Source organism: Penicillium subrubescens (genome assembly GCF_028828155.1).
Source record: "Penicillium subrubescens strain IBT 31985 chromosome Unknown utg000002l_segment0_segment0, whole genome shotgun sequence".
Classification (NCBI taxonomy): domain Eukaryota; kingdom Fungi; phylum Ascomycota; class Eurotiomycetes; order Eurotiales; family Aspergillaceae; genus Penicillium; species Penicillium subrubescens.
The window spans coordinates 239,628-266,005 of NW_026643152.1; the positions used below are offsets into that span (position 1 = coordinate 239,628).

General features: G+C 48.3%; 10 protein-coding genes across 10 annotated transcripts; 8 read left to right on the forward strand and 2 right to left on the reverse strand.

The window, feature by feature from the left end:
* On the forward strand, positions 1 to 414 carry N7473_001601 (uncharacterized protein; the record flags this gene model as incomplete). The annotated part of the gene is made up of 1 exon (XM_057147541.1): positions 1 to 414. The coding sequence occupies one exon, from the start codon at positions 1 to 3 to the stop codon at positions 412 to 414; it is 414 nt and encodes a 137-aa protein (XP_057011195.1).
* Positions 415 to 1,535: 1,121 nt separating this feature from the next.
* N7473_001602 (uncharacterized protein) lies at positions 1,536 to 3,700 on the reverse strand. The gene is made up of 2 exons (XM_057147542.1): positions 3,142 to 3,700; positions 1,536 to 3,086 (listed from the first exon to the last, which is right to left on the reverse strand). Exons 1-2 carry the CDS (start codon positions 3,574 to 3,576, stop codon positions 1,995 to 1,997), a joined length of 1,527 nt encoding a protein of 508 aa, XP_057011196.1. The 5' UTR covers positions 3,577 to 3,700; the 3' UTR covers positions 1,536 to 1,994.
* Positions 3,701 to 4,138: 438 nt separating this feature from the next.
* N7473_001603 (uncharacterized protein) lies at positions 4,139 to 5,083 on the forward strand (the record flags this gene model as incomplete). The annotated part of the gene is made up of 1 exon (XM_057147543.1): positions 4,139 to 5,083. One exon carries the CDS (start codon positions 4,139 to 4,141, stop codon positions 5,081 to 5,083), a length of 945 nt encoding a protein of 314 aa, XP_057011197.1.
* A 2,303-nt stretch (positions 5,084 to 7,386) lies between these two features.
* Positions 7,387 to 8,505, reverse strand: N7473_001604 (cysteine hydrolase family protein). The gene is made up of 2 exons (XM_057147544.1): positions 8,020 to 8,505; positions 7,387 to 7,925 (listed from the first exon to the last, which is right to left on the reverse strand). Exons 1-2 carry the CDS (start codon positions 8,309 to 8,311, stop codon positions 7,654 to 7,656), a joined length of 564 nt encoding a protein of 187 aa, XP_057011198.1. The 5' UTR covers positions 8,312 to 8,505; the 3' UTR covers positions 7,387 to 7,653.
* Positions 8,506 to 9,835: 1,330 nt separating this feature from the next.
* N7473_001605 (small GTPase-binding protein) lies at positions 9,836 to 10,508 on the forward strand (the record flags this gene model as incomplete). The annotated part of the gene is made up of 3 exons (XM_057147545.1): positions 9,836 to 9,864; positions 10,030 to 10,111; positions 10,188 to 10,508. The coding sequence occupies 3 exons, from the start codon at positions 9,836 to 9,838 to the stop codon at positions 10,506 to 10,508; spliced, it is 432 nt and encodes a 143-aa protein (XP_057011199.1).
* A 1,920-nt stretch (positions 10,509 to 12,428) lies between these two features.
* Positions 12,429 to 13,556, forward strand: N7473_001606 (ankyrin repeat domain-containing protein; the record flags this gene model as incomplete). Its single annotated transcript, XM_057147546.1, has 1 exon — positions 12,429 to 13,556. One exon carries the CDS (start codon positions 12,429 to 12,431, stop codon positions 13,554 to 13,556), a length of 1,128 nt encoding a protein of 375 aa, XP_057011200.1.
* A 3,091-nt stretch (positions 13,557 to 16,647) lies between these two features.
* N7473_001607 (uncharacterized protein) lies at positions 16,648 to 16,975 on the forward strand (the record flags this gene model as incomplete). The annotated part of the gene is made up of 2 exons (XM_057147547.1): positions 16,648 to 16,762; positions 16,854 to 16,975. The coding sequence occupies 2 exons, from the start codon at positions 16,648 to 16,650 to the stop codon at positions 16,973 to 16,975; spliced, it is 237 nt and encodes a 78-aa protein (XP_057011201.1).
* An 810-nt stretch (positions 16,976 to 17,785) lies between these two features.
* On the forward strand, positions 17,786 to 19,224 carry N7473_001608 (uncharacterized protein; the record flags this gene model as incomplete). The annotated part of the gene is given in 3 exon segments (XM_057147548.1): positions 17,786 to 18,217; positions 18,233 to 18,364; positions 18,464 to 19,224. The coding sequence occupies 3 exon segments, from the start codon at positions 17,786 to 17,788 to the stop codon at positions 18,680 to 18,682; spliced, it is 783 nt and encodes a 260-aa protein (XP_057011202.1). The 3' UTR covers positions 18,683 to 19,224.
* Positions 19,225 to 19,895: 671 nt separating this feature from the next.
* Positions 19,896 to 21,788, forward strand: N7473_001609 (DUF4246 domain-containing protein; the record flags this gene model as incomplete). The annotated part of the gene is made up of 4 exons (XM_057147549.1): positions 19,896 to 20,050; positions 20,118 to 20,199; positions 20,250 to 21,212; positions 21,270 to 21,788. 4 exons carry the CDS (start codon positions 19,896 to 19,898, stop codon positions 21,786 to 21,788), a joined length of 1,719 nt encoding a protein of 572 aa, XP_057011203.1.
* A 1,416-nt stretch (positions 21,789 to 23,204) lies between these two features.
* Positions 23,205 to 25,584, forward strand: N7473_001610 (uncharacterized protein; the record flags this gene model as incomplete). The annotated part of the gene is made up of 4 exons (XM_057147550.1): positions 23,205 to 23,211; positions 23,264 to 23,464; positions 23,543 to 24,224; positions 24,306 to 25,584. The coding sequence occupies 4 exons, from the start codon at positions 23,205 to 23,207 to the stop codon at positions 25,582 to 25,584; spliced, it is 2,169 nt and encodes a 722-aa protein (XP_057011204.1).
* Between the last annotated feature and the right edge of the window lie 794 nt (positions 25,585 to 26,378).

Sequence of the window (26,378 nt, forward strand, 5' to 3'; positions counted from 1 at the left end):
ATGCGACCCTTCGCCGCCGTCCTTGCTATCTCACTCCTCGCTGCCCCGGCCGCCGCAGATTGGGAGCTATACACTTCCACCTGCTACGGGTTCTCGGGTTCGTACATGATCAGTGGCGGCGCGTTTAACGGCGACCCTTGCTCAACAGATAAGGGTGCCCATTGGGATAACAATTACCGCGAGAGGCGGATGGACTCGTATAACCCGTGCAACCGAGAGGGCAAGAAACTGCGCTACGTTCGTGACGGGTCCGACTATAATGTGTACTGGGAGGACAGCCCGAACAACAAGATTGGACGGTGTTATGAGAAGATCGATCCCGACCGAACAGCGGTTTGCCATGACATCAGGTTGTCTTGCAGTTATTCCCTGATGTATGAGTGCAAGTCTCCTGTTTGCACTTCTGAAATGTAGCGTCGCACAACAGCCTTACTACTATTTTTCATTTGATATAAATAAATATACCTTCTGATCTTGGGATATCTGGGCCCTGAGTTGCCTGATCCCCTGCATATGCTTAGGTGGCCCCATTCGATTCAGCTGTAATGAATCTAGCAGGCAACCGGGAGACACAGGTTCGCCTGAGCTCAAGTCATGAAGGCGGATGCCGTTTTTATATAGGCTCGGACAACTACAGGAAGGAGAAATAAAGTTCATGCGTCAGATTGGACAGCGACTGCGATACCTGCCACACAGCATCAATTTGAAGCCATACCCCGGGGACATTCTGGTCAGTTGGGAAGACAATGAGACGGAATCCGTTCGCACGCTCGGCCCAAGTCGCCCGGACTACCATGTCGTGCTTCATGATGACAATTGTGCAAGCGCTGAGACGGTGCTTCTCCACGATAAAGCACGTAAGTGGTCATTAATCATCCAGGGAACAACAGCTGACCCTCTGGCACATCCCTCCCCAGCGAAGTGGTGCCCTGTGGCTGCCGCCAGTAGTTCGCTCGCCAGACACATCGAACGTGCCTCTTTATCGGTCTGTTGCTCACATCGACATGTTATGCCATGACTGCACTGTACGAAGATCGAGCTTTTTATGGAGTGCCGTCTGATGGAGTGGCTTCACTCCGCAACATATGCTTTGACAGGAAGGTGCAGTGCGGGTGACCCCCACATATGAAGAAGACAAGCGGTATGGGTATTATATTGAAGCCAACACTTTGTCACACATATGGCACCTTCGATCCTGCAAGTCCGTCTCTCAAAAGTGTCGTAGAGTTGACTTGTATTCGCTATATTTTTGCGACAGGCAATGAATGGAAAGTTGAGCGTTTCCATAATATTAAACATCACTGAGGCTTCTTTGTCTTTCTGATGTAATTTTTGGCTTTCTCAAGAACAATATCTTGCAGGAAAGGCTCTGGGGGGCTGCATCTGTTCTTGGCTGGCTCTGGTAACATGTTGGACCATCCATCGTCGAACCCGTCACTTCGTGCTGTCCGTTTATGTCACCCACGTAACAGCCCAAGAATGGGAAGCGGTGCCTCAGTACAGGGACAGAACGATTCATGTCATACGAATCGTTTTTCCAGTGATACTGTATCAGTCGTCACGTGACATCTCAATCCCCCGCTTTGTGGTCTGTAAGAGTGCATGCCAGCCCCTCCTTTTGATATGCCATCAACGATTTTACCATAATTTCATCTTTGCGAGCGAGAAGATAGCCAACATGACTGAGCAAAAAGACAAAGCTTCCTCTGAATCAAAACGAATAGAGCAGAATCAGCTCATCAGTATGTCCATGTCTTCTGGCGAAGAAGCTCGAAGAGCTCGAGGGAAGAAAGACATTGAGCTGCCCTCTGAGCGGATCGCCAATAATCCAAACATCGATCAGGTTATATCTTCGGGATCAGAGGCACAGAGAAAAAGAAAATTGAACAAAAAAGATTAAGTGGTAGGTACTCGCCTGAAGGGACCTCAACGAGTCTCTAAATGGAGTACCAGGGTGGGTTAGAATTGTTCAACCCGAGACGCTTCTGCAGGAATCAATGACCAATCTCATCAAACCGAGTCCTCAACCGATCCTTATAGTCAGCATCTTCCTCCACCTTTGCTCGAATGAAATTCCCCGCGTCCACGGACCAATAAGGGCTCACCGTCCGATCGAAAATTCGCTGGGTGCAGTGCTCCTCACAGAAAATTCGCTGGATATGCTCGTTGAACACTCGCAGAAGGCCCTTGGGGCTATGGACAGCTTGGAAATACCAGAAGCTCCCTCTATCCCAGCATTTTCCCATGATCTCGGCTTGAGATGTAACAACTGTGCGGGCAGATTTTTCCTGCTGCTCAAAAGCCTCTATGAATTCAGAAATGACAGATTGGAAATTTTGGAGGTGTTCTCCATGTTCAATATCATCGATAGGTCGACCAGTCAACCAGTACGGCGGTGTCTGTAGCTCAATGGGAAAAGTGCATGCCCATTCCAAGTCTATCAAACACGTAATATGCCAATCTTCATCCACAAAGATATTACTTGGATGGAGATCAGTAAGTGTGAGTAGAAACGGACCGTCGCGATATTGACGAGAAGTGAATCGAGGCAAGAGACTTCGCATCATAGTCAAAGCAGCAAGCTGTTCCTGGCCGTCCTGAAGATCATGAATGGCATTTGGCTGGTAGTGGAGGCGGTTGTCGTGACATTGCAACAGATCCAAGATGTAAGGCTCCACACACTGATACGTAGAGTTCCTTGGTATAGTGGGGATGCCTTCATTTTCGAAAGTTTGGAGTCGCAGCGTAAGGGGTCGATTTTTCAAATGAATCAAGCCATCATCATCCAAAGTCAGAGATCCAATACGTGAAAATTCATTCTGGTTAAGAGTGAGCATGATCTTTGCAATATCGCTGAAAAGAGCTTGTCTTCGAGTCTTGTCCGTCAGAAGGAATTTTGACAACGTGTTAGACAGCATGCTGCCACTCTCAACAAAGCTAATAATCATATATCCGATGCGAAAGGCACCGCTACCCTTGGTGCCGATAAATGGACATGTCTTGGGATACCCAAGCAGTGATAGCAGTGTTCGTTTCATACGGTGGAACCATCGAGTACAGACATCCATAGATTGCTCATGGATAAACTATAGTACATTCAGCACTTTCAATCCAATAAAAGGAGACAGGACATTAACTCACAGTTTGCCCATTGAGGAACGCGAACCCATGAAGGAAAGGTATCGGAATAGTTGGACAATTCTCGCGAATCCAAATATATGTAGCGACTTCGCAGCGCAGCTTCTCGTCTGAATTCCCAGGATGCGCCTCTTCTCCAACTTTGAAAGGCAGTGGGATTCGAAATAGGACACGTTTGCCAGATGGCCGATTCACGTAGACTGGAATGCACACGTTGTAACTCCCAAATAACCAATCAACCTGGTCGGCAATTTCACATAGATTCACGCCAAGATGGAATGAAACCAATGATTCGATGTCCGCTTTGTGGTCAAGTAAATATGAACAGAAGGCTTGCTGCTTCTGTGGGTAGTCCAGGCGGTGTAAGATATTATCGTCGTCGGTCAGGGCATCTTCTAACGAAATTTCGTTCCCCCTGAGCAAAGAAAGAGTAGCCATATAGACTGTCTGCGTGCATTTGTGCTGGCCGTCCCAGCAAGTGAGCTCAACTGAGGTACTATGCACCTCCGTCTGAAACAGATGTTCGGGAAATAAGGGATGGAGGTCACATGACCAGTTCTTGTAGTATGGAGGTGATGGAACAGCAGTGCTGGTGGATACCCGGAGAAAGGAAATACTTTACCTCCGCCAAGATTAGTCATTATTATGCCCACGGCAGTACTGCGTATTTGAGACCAGATATGTTTCCCCACTCAGACGCACTATCTCCAGATTTTTATTAAGAAGTGCACCAACCTGGATCTGGAATAGCCGCAAGCCATCCGGCTCTCCTGACTGGGTATCGATTTGACGCTAAACTACTTCGGGACCCCGGCACTATTTCCATAAATCATAAAGAACAATTTTCAGCGCTGTACCAATCATTTTCGCGATTTAGCCGACATGCAAAAACTGCGAAGTCCCCTGATAAATCATCACACCATTGGCACATACTTTAACCTACCCACCTTTTTGCCTCTTTTCACATCGCTCAAGGCACTCCATCACACATCAAAGCAAGATGGCCACTTTGACGCCTGTTCCTGTCACTTTTTCCAAAGACGAAGTACCAACTAAAAAGAACGTCAGGGACATTATAGGCACATTCCTGACGGAAGAATGGCGATCTGTGGATCCAGAAACCCTGACTATGTCATACCATGCATCGTTTGTCAACGCCCACTGTCACGTGGAGCGACCGAAGCCCGCTACTGGCACCCCTACTGAGACCTTGAAGGTGTTCATTAAATTTCACAATGACACCGGGAGCTGCCTCGAAATCTTCAAGCCTTTGGCACCAACCAAGCATGAGGAAGCACTTCTCTGCTACGAATACGGTCGAACCGGGCTGGGAGCCAAAGTCTATGGATTCTTCAAGACACAAGATGGCACACTCGGGAGAGTCGAGGAGTTCTTGGATGCACGTAACATGGAACCGGAGGATGTTGAGAATTCGGTCATCCGAGCGGATGTTGCCAGAGGACTGGCGACGTTTCATGTCTTGAAGATGTCACTGGAGAAAAAGGCGGTGGATTTATATTATGAAGCCGTCATCAATGGACTCAGGGATTACCTCAAAATGGACAAGTTGAAGGCACTTGGAAAAGAAGCAGGTATCAGTATCGACAAACTGGTCGACTATGACTATGGGAGGAGACTGAGAAATGTGGTGGACAAGCTGGAAACCACAGGAGGAAAGACTGGATGGTGTATTCATGACATCCAATTCATGAACGTGATGGTGAAAAGTCATGTGAAGGAAGGGGAGAGCAAAGTCATCCTAATTGACTTTGAGTTCGTAATGCAGAACTACCGAGCATTTGACATTGGTGGGCACTTCATGCAAAAGATGTTCAAGTGGTTTGATGAGGAGAGCAGGATAGCAGGCTGCAGGAAATATACCGAGGACGAGAAGAGACATTTCTGTGACGAGTATGCCAGACAGTGGAACAAACTGACCCGGTGATTCAGATACCGGGGATCAGGTGTTTCTGGAATCTGAATACGGATACCTGTTGGCCATCACTTTTGACATCCATAACATGCTTTGCTTCATGGATGCACAAGGTGATAAGGATCCCTTGAACCTGCTCGGACTAAACAAGCTGTTCGATGGGTTTGTCGATCAGTATGCCAAGCTTAATTTAGAAGATTCATGATTAGGAAGAGTGCATATGCTCTCTTCTATTCCTTTTTGCATGTGCTCTTCTTACACGTGGTCAAGTGGTAAGTATTTCACTCGCAATTCCAGTGTATTGAGATGTGAGTGATGTAGTCATTGTCGGTTTTTCGTCCTCTTCCCTCGAAGATTACTGAAGCAGTGGCATAGTATTTGGCGGGGTGGCGAGCACCACGGAAATGAAGGAGCTAAGTTGTGTCGCGTAGCGTAATGGCTGCAGGAATCCTCTAACAAAATTAGTACATACCTCTAAGCCACCAAGATCACAGCCTCACGCGCATTCTCCAGAGCTTTGGCGAATCAGACGCAAGAGATGGAATTACTGTAATTACGCTGACTCACGGAAAAATGTAAGGCTGCGGAGATATTCAAATACGGACTAGTTCGATTTTGGTGGGGCTTTGGGAAACAGAGAGAGATTGGAGGTAAAACTGATTTCGAATATCACTGTACCGATCGCCCCCAGTGAGCTCACACTGGGCAGCAGTCCTCGCCAGGCTGCTGGGACAATGGATTCATACCTTCTCGTGGTGTCCGGTGTTAATCCCCGCCGTGGTTGTGCGGTCCGACCCGGTGCGGGAGGCGCGGGGCACGATCGCACAACCACAACAAAATCAGGGGATAATGGGATACGAAAATCACCCGACTTCTTTTTACCCGACTCGCACTCGGGCCCAGAAGCTGGCCTTGCATTACCTGTGAAAGTGGTGTCGCCCTAAAAGGAAGACAGGACACCCCTGAGCATACGGTCTGGGATCGCATCGTGCGAGATGCGGCGAGGCGGTAGTGAACCGGTGACACAGGCAGTCTAACTAACGTCGGACAGACCTCGTTCAAGGCCCAGCCACGGGCACCCTCCAGGCCGGCTGTTCTTTGAGACACGGGCACCACCGAGACACGGGCATCCTCTTTGGGAGACACGCGGGCAATCTGGAAAATGTCGGTATTTAGCTGGTGGCAGCCGTCGGAACTCGTTAAGGCTTGGCCACGGGCAACCCGTCGACCCTGTTCACATACCGGGGACCAAGCTTGGTTAGTGGAGAGCAACCAATATACACTGCCGGAGGGAGCGTATAGAGAACTTTCTACAAGACACGGTCGGCCTGAGGGAGGGAGACCTCCTCAGGTAACGCGAAACGAGAGTGTAAGCTCTCGCGGGGCGTGGTGTGCAATGGCAGCCACTGCGACAGGGTCGGGGCCTGTCAAGAGACTGTCTGTATAGCCCGAGAGGACGGATGCGCGTGTCGGTGTACAAAAACCCGGGAGTCAACTACCTCACTCGCACTGGGGGCCTGAGACCGACCTTGGTCGGTTGAAGCGGTGTCGTCCTAGTTGGCCTGCCCGTGATGTATGCTTATGGAGCAAACTGAGAGACACCCAGGGTGAGAGGCGTGGTGAACCTCAAAGGACCAGAAGCCTCAATTATCGGGTGAAAAACTGGGGTAGTGGTCTATGCAAGTAGGCCTGTCGAAGCTACTTAATGTCTTTCGGCCCCTAACTAACATACACCAACCACCTTGTGCCAAAGATGGTAAACGCGCTTCAACTGCCGAGGATAGGATGTTGAACACTTGAAGAAGCGCCTTCAAGCCAGTCTACTAATAAAATTACTAACCCACAAGGATCCGTATGATATCGACAGCTGAGAGGACATATACTGAAAGGATCCATGTATGGGCTCGAAGGAGATACGGCATATGTACATTAGGACCTGTGTTGATAGATCAGTGATAGTTGCCCTTTCGGGTTAGCCGCCGGGCGTTAATAAATTGTGTGTGTACAAAAGGCTTAAGAAAAGAAGTTTTCCCCCGCACGTTCGCCGTGTCAACGTGCCAAGGTCTCGTGGCAGACGCGGCAAATATCGGGTATTGATTGGCCCGTGACACAAGAGAGCAGTGACAAGTCCAAAAGCCCTAAATTCATCAATGCATTTCCTTCATTTTCTCGCAGAATTATTATAATTGCAGCTCTTGAGACTCAATGAGAGACCGATCGCTCAATGGAGCGGTGCCGCTAAGGGGATCTAGTATAGGGAGTACAAATAGTCAGGCCTACGTGCTAAAGATGGTCTTTATTACTCTGCTCTCTATCTCCAACCATGATAATACCAGCCAAAAAATAAACCAAATCCTCAGTCTGGATGATCTTCATAGTAGCTCTAGCTAAGCTCGAACGAAGCCCTTGAGCTTGGCAAAAATTCCTTCACCCGGGTTAATATCTAGCGAATAAGGAGGTAGATACAGTAAACCAACTTGAATCCAATATTGATATATAATTACGCAGTCCGTTCGGAGTGGTGGAAGGATGCATTATCTATGACTAGGACGGACGTCGGCTGCGGCTATCCTTGATCTATGTCAAGGTTGCCATGTATCCCATGGAATAATTTCCGCACCTGCTTTGCGGAGCTTCTCTTCAACCTCCCGCTCAATCTCCTCTGCCTTCCTACTTCCCATATCATAAGTCGAATGGGCTCCCTGCAGCAACACAACTTTGAAGCCAGCAGCTAATGCCCCCTCACAGGTTGATTGAACGCAACATTCACTCTGAATTCCAAAAGCCACAATCTCTTCAATCCCTTCGGCTTTTAGCTGATCTGCGAGTTGCTGGTTGGACTCGAACGTGTCCCCTATATAAGTACAGTAAGTGGCCCGGACACCATTTTCTATTGTAAAACAAAAGATCGTGATTGTATTGAAGCAATCGGTCAAGTTTTAACTCACTGGTAGTCTTCTCCACAATCCTCTCTGTTTCATTACGTGGTTTGAAAACTAACTCCCACGGCTTGCTGCCTCTAACCAAAGAGCCATTTTCAGGGGTTTCGTGGTGTTGGACGATGATTATGCTAAGATTGGCACCTAGGCCGCGACCAAGTTCATTGTCGATGGCTATTCGTGCCTTTGAAAGAACGGCGGCCCCAACATCTCGGATTCGAGCGGCGTGAGGAATTTCAGTTCGAGGATCCTGGGCTAGATCGGCCTGAATATCGATCACAAATAGGGCGGTGCGAGCCATGGTTGGGAAAGGGAGGATGGGAGGGCAGGATGATGAATAGGTCAGCGAAGCGAAGGATAGTCTTCATGTTGGTGGAAGAAAGTCAATGTCAGATTGCATAGGAAAAGGCAGCAGGAGGAAAGTGAGTCATGGGTCAGTGTCAGAGCAGACAACGACAATATCCACCACCGGTGGCACTGACCACCATGTCGAGGATAGTGGAGCAGTTACTTACAGCTGCCTCCTATTGGTTTCCTTCGTCCCCCGCCTTTCTTTGTGTTTTGTATGTAAATTACGGGGTTCCGAGACAACACTTTCGAGTCACTCTCGAGTATCCCATGGGTCCTCTAAGACACGGAGGAATTGGTCCCATCCACATATCAACTATGGACCAAATCTGCAGATGTGTATTTAACATACCCTCTGCCTGCCACTCATTTTATCTACAATCAATCAATTCAATCTGTCAATCCTACTGATTGGTTCCCCTTCCACTAGAATCCCCACTCATTGCAATACTAGCCATTACTGATTTAGCTTGCTCGATCAATTGGTTTGCATTCTTCACTGTCATTGGATTTTGGGTTCTGCATTATCGGATCTGCCTTACCCTCACGTGTCATAGGTCACGTGCCCTGAAGCGCGGAACGAGTGGAGGGTGTCGGAACAGCAGCATAGGTGGATACCCGGAAGAAAGGAGATACTATAGATCCGAGAGATTAGTCATTATTATGCCCACACAAATTGCCAGCAACGGGCAGCATAGCAATTCAGACTTGTTGATATCCGATTGGTGCACCAGTATGATCCACAAAGAAGGATTCCGATAGAGGGGAAACCTCCTGCACGTGACAGAACCTGATCCTGACTGCCAAAAGCCATACAAAAATTGTGGCGAAATTTGGACCAAAATCGCAATGGTTGGCTTCTCGTGCTTCAGTGTTATTGGACGAATGCTTTCAGTGCCATTGGACAAAGGCTTATTAGAGCGGATCCTAGTCTCCGTTCTTTGTCCGATCAGCACCTCTTTTAGTGTTTTGTACGGAGTTGGCTTTTCCGTTTTTGCTACTCATTCTGACTCCAGTAAGCGGAGGCCACTGCCCAGCGCAGCTCGTAAGAGATATGATATTATATAACCACACCCTCCGGATCTGATTGGGGAACACCCTGCCTAGGATAACGGCAAACCCCCGCATGGCTGTCCCCTATATAATACCTATGTTTTATCCGTATAAAAAATTTATTATTTGGGCGTGCTAGCCGTGACGAGCACTCTGTCCGTGTTATGATTGGTCAAGTGTCACCACAATGGCCCCTCGTTTTGGTTAATTTTATCACATCAGTCTGCACATTCGTCCTCCACTTTTGATATTCTCCTCGCACAACTGCTCTCTCGACGGCTGAAAGTCGAACCTCCCTCTCACTCGACCCTAGGGACGATACTTCTTCTCACTAGAAAATATTGTCTGATGCGATACGGGGCCCTAACTTGATTCTCAAGAATATCTCCCGCACTCACTAGGAGATTTGCCTGCTTCATAAACGATGGCTAGTGAACACAAGGTCACACAAAGGTACGCCACGCAATTGAGCTCATCACCGCATTATCTCACACCTGACCACACCATATTATCGTGGTCTATAATACAGCTCTTGCTTGTTGAGAGCCAAATAACGTCTTTCAAATGATCTTTGTGTTATCCACCCACCTCAACATTCGACGCTGACATCGAATATAGGAAGTTGACCCTAGTCGGGGATTCCTGTTGCGGCAAGACTTCTTTACTACGGGCTGCGCTATACGGTAATTCTCCGGAAAAGGTAAGCGTCCTTTGTCCCGCCTCGCAGTAATTGCTTTTCTTAAAATTCTAAGTATAATTGAATCGCAATTATCTAGGTTCAAGGCACCTTTGATCTCAGGCACAATGTGCCTTTCGAACAATGTCCCGGTATTTACGAGTGCAATGTGTCAAATGAAAAAGGGCATAGTATTATCATACGGCTCGCCTTGTGGGACACAGCAGGGGTATATGACTTTGGCCGATTAGAGCCACTTAAATATCCCGGCGCACACGTTGTCCTCATCAGCTTCGCCATTGACTCTCCAGATTCTATGGATAATGTAGAGCAAAAGGTCATTTTGCCCTATGCTCTTGGATTTGTTCTCGCAATAGGAAGCGGTACTCCGATAACAAATTGTTTGCTGATCGCTATTTGAAATTGATAGTGGATATCTGAAGCCGCCCATTTCTGCCCTGGCATCCCGATCATCCTAGTCGGTTTGAAGAAAGACTTACGCGATGACACAGTCACTATTGAAGAACTTCGCAAAAATGGGCTGAAGCCTACTCCTAAATCGTTTGGCGACGCTTTGGCGCATAAGATTGGCGCCTATAGATACCTTGAATGTTCTAGTCTGACTGGGGAGGGTGTCAAAGATGTCTTCGAGACCGGATCGGCGGCCTCACTTCTCGAACCTAAAGATAAAGCAGAGAGGTGCTGTGCTATCTTGTAGTGTAAGTTATAGTGATGCGAGTCTTTGATCGAATTCTGTCTTAACTGGACGAAAATTATACTTAGAAAACCTATGTAGAGAACCTGCGACGTATGTTTTGGATCCACGCAGTCGCTTGGCGGAAACCACCCCTAAGAGCATGATAGGTTTTTCTTGAGCAACGTTAGCCAATCTCTTTAGGTCAACTAAAAGCCACGGAGCGAATCTTATTATCTTAGTAGCTTTTCTTTACTGAACCACCTTCATACATATTCCACGTACAGAGTGTTCATCCTACATAAACGAATGTGATGGCTTCAATAAGGCGGATAGTAGTTATTCATTCTCAGTTCGAGGTCTCGCTTGATGTTTCCTTTCACCAGCCCTGTTCATACCATTTTCTGTTGATGTTTTCTTGGCTCCAGTACGAGAAGCACTTGCTTGTCTTTCCAAATTTGCGACTACGGTCGGGGCGTCTTGAAGATTCATTTGCTACAGTTTCCGATGGGTTTGCACCATCATAGAATGTGACTCAGCCTTGGATTCCAAATTCATGTCGAAGGGGTTCATCTGTTATGACCTTTTCGACAAAGTTAACCACCGTATCTCGCTCAAAATTCCGAAGAGACGCTACCGAATAGATCTGTCTGTTCTGGATATTCGTAAAGACATAATCGATTTGGTATCAGAAGAGAACAGTGGGCGCAAGGGAAAGGCAGCGGTACAGTCGAACTTCCACAGACTTGTTCCTGGAGTTAAGGGAAATCAAGCCACGGGATATGCTTGGGGTAGGGTCGGTTCATTGGGTCGGCCGCGTCGCCCTGAGTCGTGAGGGTCGCATCCGCCTCAACTTGGATCGCTTGGGACAGAGAATTGTGGCGGCAATGGAGGAGGCCAAACCGTATGTTGGGTTGCACTCGCCGTTCGGAGATACCCTTGTGGTCAAATTTGTTGCTTGTACCTTCTCAGATGAATTCAAAGCGAACTGAAGGTGTAGCCATTTCTTGAACTCAGTGGGTATATTTCGATATTGACCCACTTCAGCAGGCAATGAACACAGTGAGCCAATGGAATCCCTCCTTACTGGAAGCGGAGACTCCTATCGCTACAGCTTCTCCGCCGTGGACCCACCTCTCCAGACTGGAAGCCCGTCTGGACGCAGTTCGACAGATCTTTTACATGACTGGCCTCGTGGCTCTCGATATGTGTCTAGTACGGATTTCGAGCCACACGGGCTAGGTGTCTGCATGGACAAGCACTACCGAATAGGAGGCCACTGCGGTCGTTGTGTCCCACTTCATCACGCAATGAACACCATTGGCCAATGGTATCAATTCTTCGCCTCACCCTTTGCTTCAGAATATCTGTCAGTGTGGTACTCAGCCGAATCCAAAGAGAAAGGGCTTACATCTGTAAACCTTGGTGAATTGTAATAAAAGCGACGCATAAACCGCCGGCACAAATATGCCAGTGAGCGCGTTAGCGATGTCGTGGCGTGTTCTCGAGCCTCTGATTTGCGGAATACATGTCTAGGGCGATCGAGATTAGTAATCGAGTAAACTGCCACCCCCCAAAGCGCCACCACAGAAACTAGATTTAGGAGTTTAAAGGGCTACCTATCTGTACAAAGGAAAACTGGGCGCCATGAACAGAACCACCAAACAAGAACCTTCGCCTCCACTCTCGAAACCCCAACTACAAACACAAACGCAAACCTCCTCCTACTTACCCGAACAATCTCTCGCCACCCGACTAATTCACGCCTGTAAAGCCGGCCAACTCTCTCTCGTCCACACACTCCTCACGAAAGAAGGTGTAAATCCCAACAACAACGACCAACATGAATACGAACGAGGCCACACCGCGCTCACCATATCCTGCGACCAAGGCCACACGTCCATCGTGAAACTCCTTCTCTCACACGGAGCGAATATCGAAACAAAAAACCTCGACCGACGCACTTTCAACCCGGGCGGTCGAACACCGCTCTTTTGGGCCGTGGGGAGTGGCCATACAGACGTCATCAAAGTTTTACTGTCAGCCGGCGCCGATCCTAATAGCACGGAGGAAAATGGACGGTTGACGCCATTGGCTGTGGCTGCGGTTCGTGGACACGAGGAGGCTGTGTCGGCATTGCTGGAAAGCGAAGGAGTTGATTTGGATAGGAGGGGAACACCAGATGGACGGACGGTGCTGTCGCATTCGGCGGAGGATGGACAGGAAGAGATCGTGAGGAGATTGATAGAGAGAGGGGCAGATCCGGATTCGAGGGATTTATTAGAGAGGACGCCATTATCATGGGCGGCGCAGAGGGGACAGAGGCAGATTGTGGAGATCTTGTTGGATTGTGAAGACGGTTGTAAAGTGGATATGAATTCGAAGGATGGGAAATATAGTATCTTTTCGGATTCTTCGCCGGGGGAGAGGACGCCGCTTTCGTATGCGGCCGCAATGGGGCATGAAGAGGTGGTGGTACTTTTGATTAAGAGAGGGGCCGATGTTGATTGCTGTGACCGCGGCGGGTGGAGTGCGCTGGCTCGTGCGGTATTTCGCGGTCATGTTTCGACAGTTCGGGTTTTGTTGGAAGTGGGAGGGGCGAAACCAGAGATTGGGTATGTGCTGGGATATTTGTCGATAATGGAATATGCCCGGGGCAATGAATCGCATCGGCCTGGGTTTGTGGAAATTAATCAATTGTTGAGGAAATGGTCCTCGACGAAGCCGGATCGTAATGGAGGGAGTGTGGATTGGTTTTGGAACATGTGGAAATGATGTCTAAATGGTATTCCGAATGGTATATCTCGGTTACAATAGCGTCCGGCTAGAACTAGCTCGAGCAGGTTGGATATGGACAGAATAACTCTACGTCGTCTAGTTGGTTGGTGATGTCAGATGAAGACTGGAGGTTGCGAAAGAAACACCCATTACTAGTCAAGAATGTTAAATAGTATGAAAAGAGTATATAATTCTAAAATAGAGCCAGCTCAACCTCAGTCAGACAAGGATACTAGCGGAGGGGTTAACGCTAAATTCATCTAGCGTTTTCTAAGAACATGACCCCTACGACATTTTCCTCTGTGGGAGCGGGGACTGGCTAGTGGTTCTCGGTTGTGGCTGGCAAGCAGTTTGCGTGCCCCACATCGTCACACTCCGGTACCCTAAAGCAAATCATGATATCTCCTAGATTCTAACCGTGTCCAAGTCGTTGTCTCTTCTGTATTATATTACCAACTATGCTACTAAGGATGACGTTTCGCCGTGCCAGATAGTCACAAAAGCGGCGCTGTTGAAACAAATGATTGTCACACGCCTCGTCTATGGCAACCAAGGACACTCCAGCAACACCCGCAACAGCATACCACGGCCGTTTCGGTGGCGGCAATTGAAATGCAGCGTTGCAAGGTGCAGCGGTCACTTTCGACATTTCAAAGGCCTACAGCGTCATCTGTCCGGCCACCTGGCTGAAAGGTCATATGCCTGCTGGGTTCCGGAGTGCCAGCGCCGCTTCACGCGTCGCGATAACCTCAAAGCCCATTATGCCCCGCATAGAAGATGGGGAGGCCGCAATCGCTACGTGGCTAGTCTTAATCGGACTAGCTCTGCCTACGATCCTTGTTTCCGTGGACGGCTGACGTCCAATTGCTAGCCGGTCACAAAGGAAAACGCAGGCTCGTCCGATATATGAACGGGAACTGGTTTAAAGGGCGAACGGCAAAGAGCACGAAATGTGCACTATCCTTTTGTGGTAGCGCGTTCGTCAACGATGGACGCCAAGAACGATCGCAAAAGAGAGTTACGAAGGATGCGGGAAGGGTGTGGAGACAACGCGCTGCATCCGCCTCTCTAGTTGGGCGAACTGCAATGACACGGTGCGGGAGTTGATGGACTAAATCTTGAACATCGTTTAGAAATAACGATGCCCGAAGGATTCGAACGCATGACCTGGAAGGTGGAGTTACTAGTAGGCCAAAAAAGAAAACGAGCATATACGCCACAAGTTTCAATGGATCTCCTCTTTGTTTCTCACAAGAGTAATGACTTCCCCAAGTTTTCTGAGCTCCAGATAGGTTTGTCCTCTTCCGATCCCAATTCGGACAAAAAGTTGCTCTGAAAAGCAGAGGTTATTCTAAAGGGCAGCTCTGCTGAATCGCTATGCATCTGCGACCATTTCCATGTGTTGGTTCTGATTTTTTAAGCCACAAATTGACAAGATATATTTTGCCCGTCGAGCGCCAAAATGTACCCGTCATCATATATATGAATTCACCTATTACCCAGCACACAACAAGAGACATGCAAGTATGTACAGTAATTAACAAAAACGGAGCCAGGAGCTCTCAAGTTGCTACAGTATAAGAAAAAGTAGATGCCCCGGTCCCGGTAAAGTTTTTATTGCGGTTCCCCAGTGCCAGGAGGAAGCGCGACCGCAATTGACAAGGGTCCAAATTGGCAGATTCGCGATTCGTACCAAGTGACTCAGTTCCTTGCCAAGTGGTGAATTGCTTGGTGTGGTAGCGGAGGCAAACCTGACGCCAGCATCATGTACATCACATAGCAGTTATGGCACATAAATGTAATGGTGATGTTGTGAGTGCGGCCGTTGAGTCAACGACGCGGTGAGAACAGAAAGCCGCGTTGAAGAAACGTTTGCAACCATAATCCATGGTTGAATTGACAGTCACCATCGACCCAAAGCCACAAGTTGATCTTGAAAATCCAGTCTAATCTGCCTGCTGTTGAAAAGGGAGAAAGCACACTTGTAAGGAGTGAGCAAGGCTACGCTACGAGATGCTGAACATACTTCAACGTTGATACGGAACTACCAAGAATGGGGCGAGCGACATCTATAAATACAATCACCAGCCTGCAGACATCCCTGAACGATAAGAAGGAGGCCTACTTATACAACACTTCGATAGTCCCAGCCATCGTTCCGTCTTTCTAATACGAAGCGCGCAGATTGCAGCCTGCCTGTATGAAAGTCAACACCCATAAGGCTCACTGGTCCTATTGTACGCTCTGATTGATCTAAGATGTGCTGACCAGCCGCAGTTCCTCCTTCCAAGGCCCTTCTGACGATTGCTAAACTTGCATGTAAGTACGCCTCGTCGCTCTGCTTGCTTGATGTGGGGCTGATTGATACCAAGGGTGATACAAGCATGGGCCTTATCTACACTCCGCACCGTGACGATACATCATACGCTCTAACTATGTATCTCGTTGAGCACTTCTAAAATACTGTACCTTGTCCATATATAACAACGCGTCCGAAAGGCACGGCTAATCCTGAAAACCATAGTCGCTCACGAACACGCCCCTGTATAGAGTTTGGAGTTGTAAGTACTGATTGGCTAGATACCTTGATGACTGTGTGACTAACATTTTCTCTGCACGTCGAAGTTGTCGATTGGCACCGGTCTCCTTTTATCTCGCCCCCGCCTTGAACAGTTTCCAACGGTCCTATCCCCTTTATGGTAGGCCCGTCTTGTCTCTATGCGCAGTCTGCACACCGTGTATCTCTATCTACTCATTGTCTCCGCTCCAATAGTTCGACTCATTTCCTACTTAACTAGCCCTGCACCAAGTATGCCCACTTGTGACAGGAACTTGCTGCTTATTCGACTGGTTTGATACCTTATCAGAGCCGACGGCTGTGTTTCCTGGATTTTATTACAATGCCGGGTTAAGGCTAAAGAAGCCGACACGGCTTTCATTCGATGAGAATACGACGGTACGAGATATGAGTGATTGAACACAAGCGAGCTTAGTGTTCTTGCTGATAAGGAAGAGTTCAGGCTACTCCTTCATAGGAAGGGTAACGACTAATACACTGCCACAGTTTGTGGAAAATCATTATATGATCATGAGCTTAGGAAGCACTCCGAATTCTGCGGTTCAAAACTTCAACGGAGCATGCGATGCAGCGGTAGCCCGTATGACGAGACGCGGCGGAGTACTCGCCTTGGTTCGCGAACGATGTATGCCTAATAAACGCCCCAACCCAGGCACCACTATCCCGAACAAAACAAGTCGTCGCGCGATCAAGAATCATGACTGATCGCATTTTAGACATTAGAAAGCTACTCACACCGGCAAGCCTCGGCGTGGAGAATCCTAGCACCGCTGCCTCCTTTGTTGGCATGCCGACGGCGCGACATAACGCGACGCGTTTCGCCTACGTACAACTTTAAGCGGCCCCAACCTCAGCTCAATGGAATATCTCGTCGCATACAGCAGAATTCAGCATTAAGAAAAGGAGCCTACAGCGCTGCCACTGGTATTACAGCGCATCAGCTGCGATGAATAATCACCACTAGGGCCTTGGTCTTCCAATCTCTCACCTTGCTCGGTCGCGTTTCTGTCCACGTGTGCTCTGCGAAATATCACTTTGTATCTCGAAAGACGATAGATGAGGGTGGGCTATGCTTCTTTCGAAGAATAAAAGCTCTATATCATACACTCTCATTGTAATTTCCTGGTCTCACCTAAATTGTCCGACTCTATTCTCGGCCAAAGTGGCCCCGGTTTTCTTCTCGCCAGTTGGGTCTCACTCGGCAATTCTACTCAGGCCGCCCTTATAGCGAACGCCTAAGCCTAATCCTCCACAGCAAAGGACTATCTCTTGCCCTGCCTTCGACTTTCTTTCCCTTCCCTCATTTGCCCGCTATGACCCTGTCCTCACAGCGTGGCTCCGCAGAGAAGGCCATTCGGAAACTGGAAATAGCCCGGGTAAGAATACCTCAAAAAAACATCAAACCTCGAGAGCCTCAGAATAGAAGTGGACCGTCTGTATCTAGGGTGCAGATTGTACCCGGACTAGTTAAGCCCTAGCAATAGCTTAGGAGGACCAGATAGACAATTCACTGCCTCGAGAACCTTCGTGCCCAGTCAAGAATTAACGCACGCTGACCTGGACGGCGCTCTTATAGGTTTCACTGAGTCTACAGAACCGATTGGGCCTGGCCAAGCTCAAGTACTAGCATAGCCGACTTCATAGGTTGATGCCGACGCCGGACAGCAGTGACAAGCCCTCCGACTCCTCCGCTGACTTCTCTCGCAGCCGGTGCGAGACACCCATAACCTCCCCTCCCCTCCGAGCCGCAGCATATTCCAAAGAGCGGCCTCGATCAGCCCGCAACAAGCATACCGTTACCTTCAATTCCCACATTATGCGGCCTATGCTCTCGGCCAGCTGTAGGCGTGTCCGGCCTGATTCTGATACCGAGCGTCCGGCCAAGGCTGCTCGACTGTCGTGGAAGAGCTCTCACCAATTGCCTACGTCCTCACCGGCCCTTAATTGCTATATAACAACTCGCCGGCACCCTTGCCCCTTTATATCCGATACCACAATCCCCGAGCTATCTTCTCCTGTATATCAAGCCCTATCTGATAAGGAGAACGACCCGGATCTGCCTATACATAGCTTCCGGCATGTGAGCTCTATGTAGGGATCCTCGCCGCCTTGTACGCCGCCTTGTACGCCGCCTCCCAAGTATGCCTATCTGGCCCGGAGTGAACAGCACGAACATGGCGCAGACCTGCTCATATACCAGGCCAAGTCGCCTACCCCGGGTCGCGTAGTAGGCGGTTCGCACTATACGTTCCCACCGTCCACTCCCCCCACCCAGTATGCAGTCCTTCCCACGTTCACTCCTAACTTGGGTACGCCGGATCAGTAGTTCAACTTTGCTGATTTCGTGAATGTGACCCCTAGTCCTGCTCAGCCTGCTTGGGGCGGCCGTACACCTGGCAACCCAGGTCGCACCCCTCTTTCTACCAAGGATACCCACAAGCGATTGAACTTTGATGCACTTGTTCCACCTAGTACCTCAAGTCCTCGCCTCCGAGCGAAGGAGACTGGGCTGGCTCTGCAACTAGGCGGCGAGCCACGGCCTTGAATTGGACTAACGCGCCTTTCTCGCCCTTCCATCCATACCTACACAGCCCCTGCCGACACAGCTCCTTGCAATTCCCCCCGGCATCTGACTCGGTGCTTATAAGAGCGACCTATCTGTCGCTTCGTCTGGCTCCACGAGAGGGAAAGATGGAGTTGCTTCCTGCCCACAAATTGTCGGCTGAGCCTTGGCCGAAGGTTCCTCGTGTTTCTTGTCAGTACGGATTCTCTGCGCTATCCCGACTGTCTTTTCTATGTGCGATCTGCCACGATAATTCCAAGTGCATTGACCGAAGTACCAAGGAGAGTATGGAACCACCCATCGCATTATCCTTGCAACGGGCGGTCGCAGGTCATAGATATCGGATACGAGGGTTGATCTGTCCGCGAAGTGGTCCTTATCGGGCCATTATGAGATATTTTGTGCCCCTCGTAGGCCGCTGATAGCGCGGTCAGTAAGACTAACGGGGATATATAATGTTGGTAGAAGTCGGGAATAGGGTGTAGCCTCCTGAGTTCGTGGGACATACGCAAGTGGAAGCTCACAATGCGAAGACAGAAATCGCGTACATATTCGCACAGCGTCAATTTGGTGTAGTAATTCGAGACTGCAGCAGATCAGGAATCCAGCCGGATCGGAATAAATTCGAGAAATCCCTATGTGAATCGTGAAATTCTCAGTTCATAACTAGCTTCAATCTCCAACTGACCTTTCGACATTATACAAATCATGCTTTGTTTAACAGTTGTCCTTGAAAGAAGGGAGACCGGTGTATAGTCAGCACTAATTGAAATATGTTGTGATACAAGACAAGAGCGCATCAGGAATAATGCGGCAGCATCAGAAAGAATTCCTGCACTATCTATATGAAGAAGACAGTTGATTGGACATTAATCTGGACTTTCACTTCTATGTTGAAGAAAGGAGGTTTTTGGATGCGAAGGAAAGAAAATGCGCCAACTAGGCAGCAAAAATTAATTGTTGGAGACTCAAGGGATTCAAAGGAACCCCTGAGTGGGAGGGTACTTTATATCCTCCATGAATACGACTATCTGTCATACAAAAGCAATATGAAATAATACAGTTAACTAGTTGTTGAACACGGGACTGACTCATCTGTCCACAGTTCCTCTCGAGGAATTGAAACATTCATTCTCAAAGTCGCTCCGAGTCTCTTTCAGAAATATTCATGACCTAGATATCCCTCGTTCACAATATGGCGAATGGTCTTCCTGGGCTCACACTCCCTCTTAACCACCAACCCGAAACGAAGCACCCAAAGCACCACCCAGACACGGGCAAGCGGTATTCAAGCCAGCCGTTATTTCCGACTGCATTGCAGGTGCAGGATTTGGCCAATGGATTCAGCGTGTAATTTCCCCCTAGCATAATATGCATGCACGTCAGGTTCTAATTCTAAGGTCCGTTCACAAATTAGGCTCCCTTTGAAAACCCTCCGGGAACAGATCATGCTCCAATTGATGGACCATATCACTGATAAGAAGGGCTGGGAGAAAAAGGTATGTCCTATACCTATGTCGCGCGGAGTTCTCTTACCAGTTCGCTACAGGTATTCAAAGAAACAATTACGAATAAATGGCGCGAAGAAATCCAAACTTCGAACCAAGATATTTCCTCACCAATGCTCGAATACATCATCTCGGAGCTCCGCGACAAGGCTGAATTTTACAAGCAAACCGGTGGAACAGTCGTCGTGTACGAGTTCGGCATCGTCAAATCCGATTTTGCAGTCCTCGAAGCCACGCGTCTAGCTCTAATGGATGCGGTACACGCCCTAGAAGAAACAACGCCTGTGGACTACCACCCGGGATCAGATAATAGAGTGGTTGATCTCATACATCCATCTATGTTCCCGCTCGTTTATGGGCGGAGTCGTATTCTGCGTGATCAGTTTATAGGACTGGAAGATTGTCTTAAGGTGCATCCTAGCGAAGGGGAGATTATCCCTGTTCCGCCGGAAGAAGCGGCGAAACTGCCGCCCCTGAACCCGAAGATTGTTAACTATAGCCGGTTGAAGGCCATTCCAAATCCCTATAGTCTGAAATTCCAATGGCTTCCGTGCGACGTGCAGATGGAATGGCCTTCAGGCTGCAAAGTTACATCTTATATTAACAACCTTCATCCAACAAAAGATGCCAAGTTGTATCCAATCATCGAAGAGATAATTCCCTGCGCGATCCCTCTCTGGAACTACACTCTAGGTCCGCTAGACGGGCAAAATTGCCGCCACAATGATGTTACATGGAGCTCATCACCAACATGGCCGCCTAACAGGATCACATATTCTAATGTTAGATATCGTGTGGAGATACCCGCCAATGGACGGCGGTTCACTGCAGCAGAAGTCGTTCAGCCCGAACCACGAGAGTATACACCTTGGGAACCACCATCTATCGACCTTGGGCTTGACTACTGGGGCAGCCTACAAGTAATCGTCAAACTCGCTAATATCGACCTTACACCCGACAAACCAGTTTATGAAGGTGGGTCCTGGCATGTAGAAGGCCAATTAGTACGTCTTAACTACCAAACTCCTTTTAAAGAGGTACAATATACTAAACCCAACTAGAACGAACACATCTGCGCCACAGCTCTATACTATTACTCTAGCACAAACATAACCGAAAGCCGCCTCTCCTTCCGTCAAGAATCCGACTTCGATATCCCTAACTACATCCCGCACCAAATCGACCCCTGGATCGGCGCCATCTACGGCTGCGAAGACCACGGACCACGCGTGCAGGAAATCATCGACGTCGAGTGTCGGCAGGGCCGACTCCTCACGTTTCCGAATATCTTCCAGCACCGCGTGCAGCCGTTTTCGTTGCGGGATCCTACTAAGCCTGGGTGTAGGAAGATTTTGGCGCTATTTTTGGTTGACCCTGGGATTACGGTGATTTCAACAGGGAATGTGCCACCGCAGAGGGCTGATTGGTGGGTTAGGGATCGAGGTGAGGGTGGGGAGGGCCTGATGGGTATGGCTGAGGCGAAGGAGTTGCGGGTTGAGCTTATGGAGGAGCGGAAGGTGTTTGAGGGCCATCAGGATGCGGCTTTTCAGTCCCTGAGGTTTAATCTTTGCGAGCATTAGGCCGTTGCGGACATTCCCTTATAAAACCATCGGACTTTCCTGTTCTTGGTCAAAAGAAATAGTCAGTTAAGCCTGTTCCGCTTACCAACAGCTTGAGTCTCTCCAGCATTAGGTGGCTTGGTATTTGCTATGACATTTAAGAGTCAACCTCTACGTGTTTTCCATCTTGCCCTGAAACACAAAAATTGGGGCGAAATTTCAACAAAATCGCGATGACTGGCTCGCCGTGCTTCGGTGTTATTGGACGAATACTTTCGTTGCCATTGGACAAAGGCTTATATCGAAAACGACCTGGTTTCCCGTTCTCTGTCCAACCCGCACCTCTGTTGGTGATTTTACAGTCCATTACGAAAACAGTTTCATAGACGCACCTGCTTTGTTTCTCAGCCCGACAGCTTAACGGTGGTTGCCAGGCCGCGGAACGAATGGGGTTTGCGGGGCGAGCCCCTGATTAGTCGTCCTGGAATATATGCAAAAAAGACAAATGAAACTCAGGTACGGAGTACAGTACGCAAATACTGAAATCAAAGGAAATTCAAAACGAATTTCAATCACTCCTAACCCCTCCACCACACCCAGGGTCTCCTTCGTTAGGGAGCCCCTTCCCCAACACCGTTCTTTTGAGCAACCATCCCGGCTGCCGCTCTCGCACTCTATGGTTCTCTCTTTCTGTGGATTCAGCATGACTTGGCTTAGCACTCTTAAATAACCTTGACTGTGGCTGGGATCGAAACCACGCTAGACCAAAAAATGCTCCATGGGCCACATTTCTGGTTACTACCGTCATCTATTGCTCTGACAAAAGTTCATTATTCGTAATATGCTACACCTTGCCGTATTTGGTCAAGCACGCTAAGAGCTAAGATCACGGGACTCAGTGGTCGACGTTCTCAAGCTTCTCAAGCCTTAGTTACACTCGTCTAGGGATAGTAATCTTACGAATAATACGAATAAATTACGCATCGAATACGAATAAGGCCTCCAAAAACCATCTCGAGTACGGATATGGATTTCGAAAAATTTTGTGAGTCCGGTTATGCAAAATCTTTATTCGTGTCCGGCCCTATTTCTGGGCAATCTATGAGGGTACTCAACAAGCGGGTATCAATTCACAGACACTACTAGGGCTCAGTGCGTCTTCAGGTATCATAGGCGGGCAGAGTTCTCGCGAATACGAGTTGCCCAAGGACCACGTGTTTGTTACTTCAGGTCAGTTCCTGAAACTTCATTCTTCGTATTGAACACGTCGAATGATGTCAAAATTGCCGCAAATCCATTCTGCCTGTCACAGGCACCACAATTACCATCGAGGATAAATTTCCGCTCTGTGTACGGATATATAGTACCCAAAGAGGCTCAAAATCCAGACTTTGATCAGCACATAAGCAAGAACTTCCACTTGTCAGCCAAGCAACCATGAGTGGTACGTTGCTTCTAGCTTGATATGCCTACCCAGCTAACACGGCCTATTTCAGCTCTCGCCAAATGGCTTTGCGGATCTGCACCCGTCGAAAACAAGGTTCTCCTGATGGGGGATTATGAATGTGGCAAAACCACGTTTCTCGATCGCCTGAAGTTCGAGCAGGTCCGAGAGCACCCGAATCATACCGTCAACGTCAATGTCGAGACGGTGGAGTACCCAAAAGGCTACAATTGGCATATCTGGGAGATAGGAGGTATGGTTTCATTACCCTTTATGATCATTACACGGTCCCTGGGAAAAATTAAGTACGCTGACATCCTGGCCCAAAAAGGTGATCAAAAATCTCGCCAGCTGGCGTGGCACCACCTCTCTCCAGCCACATTGGTCATCTATCTTCATGACTGTGGAAATCCCGCCGATCGAGTGCCAGTATCCTTTTCTCCTTTACTGCAGGACATGGCCAATATCGGGGCAAAGTATATCTGGATTGCCTTCAACAAGCAAGCTGACTGGGGATTTAAGCGAGCCAGAATCAATACTCTTCGCCAAGAATATGAGAAGGAGCTTGAAAACTATAGAGGCAGAATTTCCGGAAAGGTTCTCACTCACAGGCTGGACGCAAAGTCCGCGGAAGGGACATTTATCGTACTAGAAGACATGTTCGCTACAATGAGAGACCCCAGAGACAATTCCCCTCGACTACCAGCATCTGGGCGTCCAAAGAAGGATCTCGCTCTACAGAGGCTCGTTGAAATGGAAATTGCTCAGGACGATATGGATCCCGAGGTCTTTTGGGAATACTTACAAAAAGGTGTTTTTATTAACTGGAGTCATTATCACCTTATAAAAGCTCTCTACATGGTTGTATTGCAATCAGTAGAAGAACACGCGATCAACCCATTACCATCCGTGGGAAGCAGAGAAACTTGCTTTGATATCGCAAGTACCTTTGACAGGTATATGAACGTCATGAGCAGGACGTCACCTCGATGGTTTGAAAAAACGCGACACAAGTAAGCAAAAAAAAAAAAAAAAAAAAAAAAAAAAAACTCCACTGCTCGACAAGCATTGAAAGAAAAGCTGACTGGCTCCAGAACCATGGTCCTATTCTGGATTCTGCAAACACAATATGCCATTCGAGATTATCGGAAGCAGAAGGGGATGCAAGACTTTCCAGGCTTGAGGGGCTTTTATGGGGTTCTACGCCACTCTCCCACACTCATGGATTCCGAGCTTTGGAAATGGTATTACTGGAGTAGCGAATTCTGGTCCAGCCATGCCACAAAAATTTGGTTACCCCCGACCTCGAAGCCTCTCCCGTGGGTATCATTCATGTCTGATCAGTCAACTGATCTGCCCGCGGTTCAAGAGGACCCAGACCGACTGCTGCGATACGCGTTTGGGATTCTCCAGTACGTCTACAAGAAGGATTTACACAGAATCGGCGTCACAGCGCGGGCACTTCTCGCGCTTGAGAGGAGCACGATGCGCCTACGGAAAAGTTACCCTTCCATATCTCCGTACTCCGAAACACAAGCATATTTCTGGCTTCAGGTTGTGCAGATTGCCCTACAATCTCTATATGTGATCGATCCGCAATCAGAGAAAGAGGGGATGGGCTGCAGAAGTCCAGCCTCTCGTCTTCCGTTTAGCGGCTTCAAGGAGCTGGTTGAAATTGATAGTGAAAGCTGGAACCGGTGCTATTCTCGAAAGGTTTGGTACAGCATGGAAGCCCGTTCGCAATATATTCCCCCCGATATTCGGCCACTGAACTCATTGATTAAGAAATCTTGGATTTCAAATGATAAACCAATCTTTGTGCAACGAATGAAAGCTTTTCTTACGGAGATCGACTCCCTCGAACCTTCAGTCGAAGAGCTTTCCTTTCGCGCGACGTTAGTTCTGGATTTATCGCAGGAGCTTAATGCAAGAAATCCGGTGATTGAAGGTCATAAACACCTGTTGCTCTTCTTGTATACAAATCTCGTTACCGACATGAAGTCCCAAGATTCAGAGAAAGCGTCCTCGCTCCGGATTCAACGTGCAGTGGAGCTCTTCTCAGAAGTATCAGGTCCTCTGGTTGACGCACTCACCCACAAGCACTTCTGGTTTCAACAATTCTTGGCAGCTCTCGACCTTGCAAGAAGTCGGAAATCAGAAAAGGACGCAAGCTCGGATTTTTCGACGTTTGCGGATTTCATCATGAACAGCCTGGAGCTCGTCAACGAGGACCTCCCGATTCAGTTCTATAACCCGGAGATCTGGCACAGCGAAAAGGCAAGGCAAACGATCATCACCCCGGACAAGAGGGAAATGGCGAATATTCTAGAACTGGGTACTACGAGTGAGATGAGCGACTGGGTTGAGGTTTGAGTTGTTCTGGAATGCGATGAAAGCACCTGCCATATAGGCTCTAGTCTATTAATTAAAGCAATGCAACCATCTCCGCCTCAAGAAGGCCCTGGGTTCGCAAGTCAAGTTCTACAATTCAAAGCATCAGCCCCAAGAGTACAAATTCCGCGATCTCATCCTTCTTTCTACAAAAACCTCAAGCTCAACCTACCCTCCAAGAAGTTAATCCCACGATTCATTGGGCCTTTCCGGGTCCTTCAACGTATTAGACAGTAAGCCTACCTCCTTGCCCTTCCCGAACAATATTCCCGAATTCACAACGTGTTCTATATCTCTCTACTAGAACCCTAGAATCGAAAGAAAGGCGATACGAATAATATGCCGATATCCGAACTTAAAGAAGGTAATAAGTAGGAAGTTGAAGAGGTTAAGGAAGAAAAATCAATTCACAGAACGATATACTCTCTAGTCAAATAGAAAGAGTAGCCTTCCGAGTATAACTAGTAGATCCCAGAGGAAGATATAGAGAACGCAAAAGGAGTAATTGCGAAATTCAGAAAAGTAAGGACAACAAGAAAAACAAGAAAACTATAGCAAAACGATTATGTTAGGGTGTAGTATGATCAGGGGAAGCAACAGGCACTGCGTAATCAAAGTAGAGTTCGATGAACAAGTGAAAGTTGGGTTCTTCGTCCGTGTTATGGAGAGATTGTCTGCGTCAGGACTTGTTTCGGAGACCTGGAGGGCAAACAGGGGGTAATTAGCCTAAGACAGATATGACGGAGAGGAAGGAGTTTGGAGAGTGTGTTATTTCA